Source organism: Dromiciops gliroides, chromosome 2, assembly GCF_019393635.1.
Source record: "Dromiciops gliroides isolate mDroGli1 chromosome 2, mDroGli1.pri, whole genome shotgun sequence".
Classification (NCBI taxonomy): domain Eukaryota; kingdom Metazoa; phylum Chordata; class Mammalia; order Microbiotheria; family Microbiotheriidae; genus Dromiciops; species Dromiciops gliroides.
Window position 1 is genome coordinate 451843921 of NC_057862.1, and position 10872 is coordinate 451854792.

Here is a 10872-nt window from a genome sequence, read left to right on the forward strand (position 1 = left end):
ATCCCTGTGACTTTTTTTCTCCATCATAGCCCCTAACATCCAATTCTGCTCTTCCTTTGCAAAATATCTTCAAGCTCATTGATTTCATGTCATGAACCACTCAAATTTGATCTACTAAAGTGTGTGGTTCTGTTTCCTACACGTATAACAATGGCTTCAAGACAGAAACTTTACTAGACCCTGTAGCCTCTAAGAGGACAAGATGGGATCACTGTTTTTCTTTCCCTCAACACCTCATTTTCTCTTTCTTTAAAAAGATAATTTGAAAAGTGCTTCCCCTATCAACTCAAGGGCTGTTATAGGTATCTATAGAATGACAGCATCATTTCTTGTGCACAAATAAAACTCACAAAGCTCACTCCTAAAAGAAACTCTAAAGCTAATATAGGGCCCCTGAAGGAAGGAAGAGAAATGTTTGACACCATCTTGACCTCTCTTTACGCTGACCAAATTTTAAATACTGTGAAATCCTGTAGATTCTATCTCTGCACTATCTCTTGTTACTGCCTCCTCTTTTCCCTTCCCACTATCACTACCCTATCACAATTCCTTGTTATCTCTTGCCTCGACTAGTACAGTCATATCTTCACTGGTTTCTCCACCTCTAAGTGCCTCCTTCCTCTAATTCAGAATACACACCACTACTAGGTCTAACCCCATCACTCCTATGCTTAAAAAACCTTCAATGTCCCCTCATGAGCTAAAAAATGAAGTCTAAACTCCTTAACCCTTCAAAGTATGGCTCCAAACTACCTTTCTGATATTATCATCTCACTTCTGTTCAACCTTATTCTCTAATCAAACTGTGCTACTCACTCTCCCTTCTCTCAACCCTCCCTGGCCACTCTTCCCCTACCAACATTTTCTGCAATTTATCTCCATGTTCTTCTTTATGCTTACAATTCCATTCTTTCTTCCCACTTGGGAATATTGAAACTATCAATCATTTAAGGCTCAGCTCTAATTCTATCTCTTTCATGAATCATCCCAGAAGCCTCAGCAAGAAATAATATCTGAATTCTCTTATTTCTGGGTACCTCTTCTTGGTGTTAATTCAACTCTATTATATTAATTTGGGTAAAGTTTTTATTTCCCCACTGTATTTCAAGTTCCTTGAGGGTAGGGACCACATCTTACTTATCTTTGTACCTTTCCCAGCAGCCAAGTTCAGCACATTGTACACAGTGGGTGATCCTTAAGTACTGAGTTAACGACAAACATTTGTTTTGGTTTTTCATTTCAAGCCTTAACTTTGGCCTTCCCTGTCTTATGAAGCTCTGTCCAGGGAGCACAGGATAGGAATCAAGGACCTACTATGAGGGAAACTGTATAGGGAGAAGAAGAGCACATAGTTTGCTATAGTACCAGATAGCCCAAGATGAAGATTCCCCAGAACATAGATCAGAACATTCTGTGATCAGCCAGTGTCCAAGCGAGGACGAGAGAGAAGCTTGTTAGCAGTGAGATCTAAGACAAGGCCTAAGCAATATCTGAGAAAGATTTAGACCTGAATAAGTATATGAGTTAAAGCAAGTTATCAAGGAGGATTTAGCAGATCAAAGGCAAATACTAGAAGTATGATTTGGATTTGGTTGTTGTGTGAAGTACCCAGTCATCAAGAAGCAGATAAGCTACCTTCAGAATCAAAGACAGGGATTACTGAGTTTTGACAGTCATTGCAATGTACTTCACTCATTTTGATGATGGTGTGCTACTACCCTTTGAGTAGTCCTTCACCATACCTCTCAACTCCAGTCTGAATCAAGACTGCTATTTAGTAGGCCCTGTGAACTGTGGTGATTAAAAAGTTTGAGAGAAATAATTTCTGGGTAATTTAATCATTAATAGTGCCAGTATTTTAATAAAAGGGTGGTCATTTGGTCATTTCTCTTAGACCAAAGACAATCATGGTGGTGGGCTCATGGTCTATATGCCCATTGGAAGAGGGGTGTTCCTGAAAGTGGCAATTAATTCTTTTGGTTAACAATTAATGAGAGAGGGGCAGCTAGGTGGCCCAGTGGATAGAGCACCGACCCTGGAGTCAGGAGGACCTGAGTTCAAATCCGACCTCAGACACTTAACACTTACTAGCTGTGTGACCCTGGGCAAGTCACTTAACCCCAATTGCCTCACCCCCCCCCCAAAAAAAACAATTAATGAAAGAATGAATATTACAATGAGGGTTGGACCTATTCAAATGATTTTGATGATGTCATTTACTTCTAGGTTACCCCCATCCTTAGTCAATCTATTCAAAGTATTTATCCCCACCCAAATCTCATTATCAGTAATGTCCTTCAAGAGACTGAACTTTTGCAATCAGGATGTTAGAAAAAGGGGGGTAACTCTGGATCTCCCTAAATCATTGGTTATTAATAGTCAGTTTTCTCAGGACATGACCTCCCTCCATGGATATAAACACCATTCTTTTTTTAGTGTTGATAAAGTACCATGAGGCTATTTGCTTTTTGACTGGGATTGAATATAAAATAAGATATTCATCTTAAGACACAAATATATGTTAAATCAGCTCTATGGCCCAGAAGACACATCCTATTTAATAGTTCAAGGAAAAACAAAACAAAAATAAATGAAAACAAAACCCCATTTATTAAGTGCCTACTATAATGCAAGACACTGTGCCATAAGCACACCAGTTAAAAAACTCCTCTAGAAAATGATCCAGAATAGTACACTTTTGTCCTGTAATGTAGATTCTAGGGGAAACTATGTGAAGAGGGTTTTATGAACTCAAAAGAGGTGTCCCAGAAATCCTTGTTGTTGTTGTCTGTCCTTCATTCTCTAAGAGGACCATGACATTGGGTAGTGATGTCATGACTTGCACTAAATTGTATTTAAGTGAGGGAGGGCTGTGCAAGGTCACCAATCTCATTTTCTCCTCCAGAGCCATCTGGGTCCAGTGGCAAGATATGTATCAGGATGACTGGAGATGGCCCTGGATGTTTTAAGGCAATTGGGGTTAAGTGACTTGCCCAGGGTCACATAGCTAGTTAGTGTCTGAAATGAGATTTGAACCCAGGTCCTCCTGACTTCCAGGGCCAGTGCTCTACCCACTGTACCACTTGTGAAAGTAGAGTCTTATTCATTCTCCTGGTGGAGACAATCTGTTCTACAATGGAGCGAGTCTTGGCCAGAGTTGAGTTGGCCTTCACCCTATCAGGAAAGACTAGGGATTAGACATCTGTTCTGCCACCCCTTACTTCCAGTCCTTTTGCTTATAACGTCACTCAGAATCCTTTTAATTCTGATAGACTGCCCAGGCCCAAGTTTCCTTTCCTGACCACCACTTCCTGTTCCCTCGTACCCATCTATGTCAGTCTTATCTGTCTGGTGTTTCCTTATCCTATTCTTCTTTACTCTTCCATTGTGGAGCCCCTCCAGAGGCCCCATTCTATTGTCAGAAAACTGCCCTACATATTAGACCTGTGGCCTTCCACTATGAAATTACTTTGTGTTCCTTTTCTGTTTACTTGTACATGTACATGTTGTGTTTCCAAATAGAAGGAAGGACCCTTAAGGGCAGGGACTATTTCATGTTTTGTCTTTGTATTCCTAGCACCTAGCACAGTGCTAGAATGCATTTAATAAAGGTCCATTGAATTGAATAGAATCAACCTCAGTAGTGGTGGTAGAAATATAGTATTGTCTTCTTTTTTTACATTAAAGCAATACCAGAAAGCATAGCATGTAGAAATTATCTAAAGGTAATGGTGTTCTTTCATCTTTTTCAGTGGTAAGAATGTTTGGAAAACATGTTTTATGCCTCCTATATTAGTATCTCTTCAAACCCAGCTTTTCTTTGTTTATTACTTTGCTCCCACTAACATTTGCTTTCTCTGTTTTTTGATCTGCACTTTATCCTTCCTCTGGATGAGGCATTGTTTAAGCTGTTTTTGCCAGAAGTGGAGATTATAGTAACCAATTTCTAAGTCTTCTCTTTTCTGAGTTTCCTTTATGGCCACTTAGGAAGGCACCACATTTTCAAGCAGCTCACACAAGGCAACGGCTTCACTGTCTTTGCATCTTTGAACCACTGTCCACACTTTACAGCACCCCCCCCTCCCCTGACCCCGCTGCAAAGAATATGCAAAGACGTTTTGAAGATGCCTTACTATAGGCACTCCAAAAACAAATAGCCCTTAATCCATACCTATCATGGTGCACCAGTCATCTAGGAACTGCAGAGTCAGGGTGAACATTCACTCCAAAACACACACCCAATAGGGCAAAATAATATATCATTCCATAGGCTCAGGCTTGTAGCTCATTTCTATCTTGGTACTTCAAAAGTTGCTGCCTCATATGGCCATTTTTGTTGTTGAGTCCTTTCAGTCATGTCTAACTCTTCCTGACCCTATTTTGGGGTTTTCTTGGCAAAGATACTGGAGTGGTTTCCCATTTCCTTCTCCAGCTCATTATACAGATGAGGAACTGAGGCATACAGGGTTAAGGGACTTGCCCAGGGTCACACAACTAGTAAATGTCTGAGGCGTAGGATTTCAACTAGAGATGAGTCTTCCTGATTCCAAGCCTAGTGCTCCATCCAGTATGCCACCTAGCTGCCCCATACGGCCTCTACTGGTGCAGAAAGACCAGGGCTCCCTAATTCAAACACCAATGAATGGTCCTGGATTTGCCTCCAAAATGGAGCCCTGGTATGAGAGTGTTACTCCTAATAGCATATCCAGATACAAATTTATGGGGACTTTTGCAAAGTCTCTTTATGCCATATCTCTCGCTCATGGGTATACTATGAACTTCACTATCTGGTTCATCTTTAAACTCTCTCTAGCTTCTCCCTTCCTCCAATAATGTTCTGGTAAATGTTTAATAACCTCCTCTCTGAAAAAGAAATGTATATATGGCATACTTTTAAGTTTAATCTGCATTATTATTTTCTCAAGTAATTACTTAAGTATTTTCTTAAGTCTAAATAATGAACAAAACATAAATCAAGCTTTCATTTGCAGCATTTGCAGATTTCTGAGTTGTAAATGTTCACACTAAAAATTTAACAATTGGCTCTTGGGAGCCTGTTTGAGCTGACTCCAGCAAGCTCTAGCCCCCACCCTTTCAAAGAAATTCTGGGACCTTTTGCATATTAACTATTCTGAAATTCTCATTTTGTTTCTCCCTAAAGGAGCCTCAGCTCCCCTGTAAGTGCTTAGAAGCTTATAAAGGAAATAAATAGAAAAGATTTTATTTTAAAAATACAAAACAGGACTTAGCCCTTAAGAATAAGCTAAATCCCCTTATCTACCAGAACTTATATAGTTTATCCAATTTAGAGCAATATTCCTTGTAGTTCAGGATCAAAAGAGGCAATCTTCCCACCTGGACCTACTTTATGCCCATAATTCAGTGCCAGTAAAGGTCAGGGTGTGTGGTTGTCTCTTTGTTATGAGTCTATGCTTTATTGCAACTTTGTTCTAGTCCCTCCTCTGGTCATCTGTTCCTTGGTTCACCATGTGCTTTTGTTACAACCTCTTGCCCCCTCCTCCCTTTTTCTTCTACCACTAGTTCATCATACCCATCTAATATAGGCTCTTCTCTTTCCAGGGGTCATATGGTTGCTATAGTCTTCATTAAAAGTCTCTCCCCAGGTCTCCATCTGGTACAGAAACTTCTTCCCACTGGAGGGCCACATGGATGCATCAGCTTTCAACACAGTCTCTCTCTAGGTATGCCTGCAGCTCAGTATCTCTACTCAGTTTGCTCTTCCTATAACTCTAAATGGTATTGTTGTCTTATACTTAAGCAGCTCTTTTGTGCTTGTGTTCTGGGAGTCCCCTATGCATGAGTGGGGAGGGGCTGGAGTGACTTTTTGGCACATGCCTGTTACATACACACTTGAAGGATCACTACTATTTGGGTAGTTGGGGTGGCCATGAGGTGTTCGTATATGATAATAAGGCTACTATGGATTAGACTACTATCTATTCATTCGTGTAGCAATAAATATAAAGCATTATTGTAGTATTTCTTCCATGCACTTATATAAGAGTTTGAAACTGTGTGTTCATTTGTTTGTCATTCTGTTGCAAACTCTTCATTAGAACAGAATTGAAATTGAATGTATGGAAAATTTAAAAAATATTAGCCTCGAGCTTCCCTGTCTGTAATATGAGTAACATCCTCTCTGTATCTATGACAACTTTTCAAATAGTACTTATTTTCCAATTAAAATCATAAAAGCTCAAAGTTGGAAGAGGTCTACCTTCTCACTTTACAGACAGGGAAACTGAAGTCCCTGGAGGTTAGTAGACTGTGCAAGAATATCCTGATTTTATTCAGAGATTTCTCATAAAAAGCAGTATACAGAAAGAAATATAAATTTTGAAGAACCATGAAAATAGACCTAGATTACCCAATAAACAGAGAAATGAAGATTCAGACAACCTTAAGGATCACTCTATGCCTACTTCAATGGCAAAACAACCCCAGAAATGGTAAATTGATGTTGATAGAGCTACAGGGAAACAGGTTCTGATAATTAAAAAAAAATAAAATAAAAATGAACGAGGGGTAGCTAGATGGCGCAGTGGATAGAGCACAGGCCCTGGATTCAGAAAGACCTAAGTTCAAATCCGGCCTCAGACACTTAACACTTACTAGCTGTGTGACCCTGGGCAAGTCACTTAACCCCAATTGCCTCACCAAAATAAAAACAAAAAAACCCCAAACCAAAAATGAATGAATTATTAATGTAATGTAATTACATCAATTAATTAATGTAAATGATGTGGTAAACATTTTGGAGAGCAATCTAGTAGTATGCAACATGATCCAATCAACTGATCATAACATTAAACCTAGTGATCTCATAGTGAGGCAGCTGAGTAGATAAGAGAAATAACCTGGAGTCAGGAAGATCTGACATTAAGTGTTGTATCTGATACATGCTGGTTGTGACTCTGGACAAGTCACTTCTTAGTGCTACCTCCCCCCAGACAACTAACTCTCTAAAACTTTAAATTGCAGAGATGGAGCAGAGTTAAATTGGGAGGAGTTTCCTCACCTGGGTATTCCCTACTTCACTGAAATCACAAGTCTTGCCCCATCCCCTATCATTAAAAATAACGCAGAAAGTAAATAAGGTCCAATTGATACGATAATTACCTCAGCCTCTCTCGATATGAGTAGACAATTAGAAATATCATCTATGTTTAATGTTTAGGGAATGGCAGACTCCGTTGTCATATTTATATGATGGAATATCATGGTGCTACCAAAAAAAGGATAAGTATGAAGCACAAGAGAAAATATGGAAAGATCTCTATGAATGAATGCAGAGTAAAATGATCAGAACCTTCCAACACATAATGTTTGAAGAAAGCATGGCGCTGTGGTTAGAGATCTGGGCTTTATGTGCAATATAACACACATACACGCACATATATACATGATGTATAGACAGTTACATATGAAGTAATGTGGCATAAAGGATAAAGAGTTGGTCTCCAAGTCAGGCAGACCCAGACCCAAGTTCTATCTCTGAGACAAGATGCCTGTACTCCTGGGAAAGTCACTTAATTTCCCAGTGCCCCTAGCAGCTCTCTAAGACTGAAAGTTGCAGAATGGTCACAGATCTGCCTTGGTGGAGGCACTTTCTTCAACAGTAAGGGGTTCCAAACAAAAACATACACACATACTGCCACATGTACACACTTGTGGACATGCATACATTTGAGAGACAAATGTAGCAGAGTAGTGCTGTTGGAATGGAACAAAGAACAAAAGCATTTTTTATTTGTTTGGTTCTAGTTTGTTAAATGTGAAAGGCTTATGTAAGATTTTACTCATTTTGTATGTATTTTCATTAATTGTTACTAAAACCTTTATTAATTGATAAATAATTTATAAATGATTAAGTTTATAATAAAAATTAAAAACAAAAGTACACTGAATCATGAGTCATAGCTTCAAAAGGAAGCTACTGGTCAATAAATAAATATTAATTCAGCATATAGTATGTGCTAAGCACTGGGTTTGGTGTCAGGAATTAAAAAATAGAACAGTGATTGATATTTATCTATTGCTTCAAGATTTACAATGCACATTCATTATGCTGGGTGATGCAAAAATCATAGCTTAAAAGTGCACAAAGACTTTTGGGATACCATATAGCCATTGAGTTAATTTTGATCATCACAAAACCCACCATGTACTACAAGTATAATTATCCCCAATTTATAAATGAGGGCACTGAGGCTCAGAGAGGTAAAGTAATTTTCCCATAGTCATGTACCTTGCGTCAGAGAAGGGATTCATATCCATGTATTCCAGACTGTAAATCTAAGTTCACTTTAATAATAATAATAATAATAATAATAATAATAATAATAATAATAATAACAATAAAAGCAACAACAATACTTATAGAGTGCTTACTATGTGCCAAGCACTTTACAATTATTATCTCAGATTCTCACAACCCTTCGAGGTAGGTTCTATTATCCCCATTTTACAGATGAGGAAAATGAGGCAAACAGAGGTTAAGTGACTACGTCAGATTGTCTCTTTTTGATCCTACCTCTCAACGAGTTTACAATTTAGAAAGAAAAATAAAACCAGCTTACACAAACCAGTAAGAGAATGAATAACTGTGAGTTACTGACTTTAAGTGAAATAAAAGTTCATTAAAGGGTAGAGAGTGGGGCAGGAAAACATTTGGAATAGTTATTCCTAAAGGCTGAGTGAAATTCTTAGAAGAATTTACTAGTTTATGATACCTGGGAGTACAGTTCTGGTTACACAGCAGAAGCTGAATAAATACTTTCCAAATGACTGTTTGGTGACTGAAAAATACTATTGCTCCTCTTACCCGACACACAGCTAAGAGGGAGGGATTCTCCTATACAGTCATTACTTTACGTGGTGTCTCTAGGGCTGAATCGCTGGCAAAGAATTGCCCAGCACAGGTGTCCCCCACGTTAAGTAACAGATGGTCTTAATTAGCTGGAGCTGATAGCCAAACCATGACTCCCCCTGGCTCCACTAGGGAATTTGTGTCTCTTCTGTGGTAAAGAATGAATGACTATATTTAACCAAATTACAAGTACCTATGTCCTGTTCAGAGGGCCCCTTTCCTTTCTTTTTCCTTTTCCTATCTAAATAACTGGGGCTCACTTACCTCTGGAGATCTGTTCATGATGCTGGTTCCTTTCAGGTTTGTCATGCCCAACAGTGCCGCTTGTAATATGACAGTCACAGTGGGTTAAGAAGGAAGATGATTAGGCAATGTCACTTCTCAAAAGCATACTTCTAAGGCGTCATGTAACAACACACAGGAAGGTGGTGAAAGGAGTCTCCTAAAAGGCAATATTCCTAGAACTGCTCTTAAGTATGAAATGAAGTGAATGTGTGTGAACCCCTAAATATGACCTCCTCTTGCTCCTCACTGGTTTTCTATCTCCCAGTAGAGATTGCCTGAGTCTATTTGCAGTCACATACTCGCTTCATAAAACCACACACACAGGGAGGAAAAAAAAAAAGTCTGCCTACTGTTCTACAGAAGTTCCTATTTCAGACAACTCAGTGAAGAATGTTATAGGCTCTGGATTTTGCATGCCAAAGCCTGATAGGTTCACACTAGGGTGAGATGAATCAGACTTACTTCTTCAAAATTTCTCCATTGAAAAGAAGAAGAAAAGGTTAATTAACTTATAGGCTCTCTATCTTTAAAATCCTCTTTAGAGGTATTATCAAAGGTTTGGATGAGATAATATAGATACAGTGCTTTGCAAATATTAGAGCACCTTATATGACTTCCTTCATGCTAATGCATTTTCTCCATCAATTTTCTCCAAATTATCTTTGTATGTTGTTGTTTGCATGAATTAACTTTGACATGTGTTGTCTAATCCATTATACTATAAACTCCTAGAGAGCAAGGACTATCTTTTGCTTTTATTTGTATCCCCAGTGCTTAGCTTAGTGCCCGTAACATGGTAGGCACTTAATGCTAAATTTCTAACTACAGTTATCCCTTCCACATGATGGGCATTAGGCACCCAGCATGCCTGCAATCTGGAAAATCTGGGTAAAATTTTTTGGCTTTCCCTTTGTACCAAAGAAAAAGTCTGGGTTTTTTTTTCTTTCCTTTATGGGGTGTTTATTGTAAAATTTGGGTTAAGTATTTGGTCACAGGCTGTGTATCATCAGCTGACCTTCGCATGTCATTTGCAGCTTCCACAAAATTCCGGAAAAAAATTCCCATTTAATTTGGGGGGGGAGGGGCAATGGGGGTTAAGTGACTTGCCCAGGGTCACACAGCTAGTCGGTGTCAAATGTCTGAGGCCACATTTGAACTCAGGTGGTCCTGAATCCATGGCTGGTGCTTTATCCACTGCACCATCTAGCTGCCCCTACCCCTATTTAATTTCTTATGCTGACCTGTGACATTGAAACAATGATGGGGAAAGTGATAATAGTATATCATCATTGTTGCTATCATCAAAGCATAGAAGTGGTCCAGGATTCTTAAAGGCTATGCCAAGGGAATACTTTGGGAAGGTCTTATAATAGCAAAAAAGCTTTGAATATGGGCTTTGCATGTCTGGTGTCCAAGTTCCAATCCACCTGAATGCAAGAAGGCTTGTTGGTAGGTTTGGCTACTACATGATGAATTTTTTGGTCATGGCAACCCATGAAACCATTTGTCTCCTTTCTACTTCTACAGTGATATTGGTGAAATGGTAGGAAGAGAACAGAGACTAATCACAGTTCTATTGTTCTTAGACTATTTTCCAAAAAGCATTGAGCTGATACTCAGATATTCAAATGGATTTGTGATCTTAACAAGGTGAATGTTTTTCTCCAGATATGCACAGCACAATCCACTCATACCTA

The 10872-nt window shown here is 38.9% G+C and overlaps 1 protein-coding gene across 1 annotated transcript in view; it reads right to left on the reverse strand.

Moving 5' to 3' along the window:
* CASS4 (Cas scaffold protein family member 4) overlaps positions 1-9199 on the reverse strand; it is a 63443-nt gene extending 54244 nt beyond the window's left edge. The window contains exon 1 of the mRNA XM_043980953.1: positions 9155-9199. Coding sequence (XP_043836888.1) covers positions 9155-9199 — 45 coding nt within the window. The remainder of the gene's footprint in view (positions 1-9154) is intronic.
* Positions 9200-10872: the final 1673 nt, after the last annotated feature.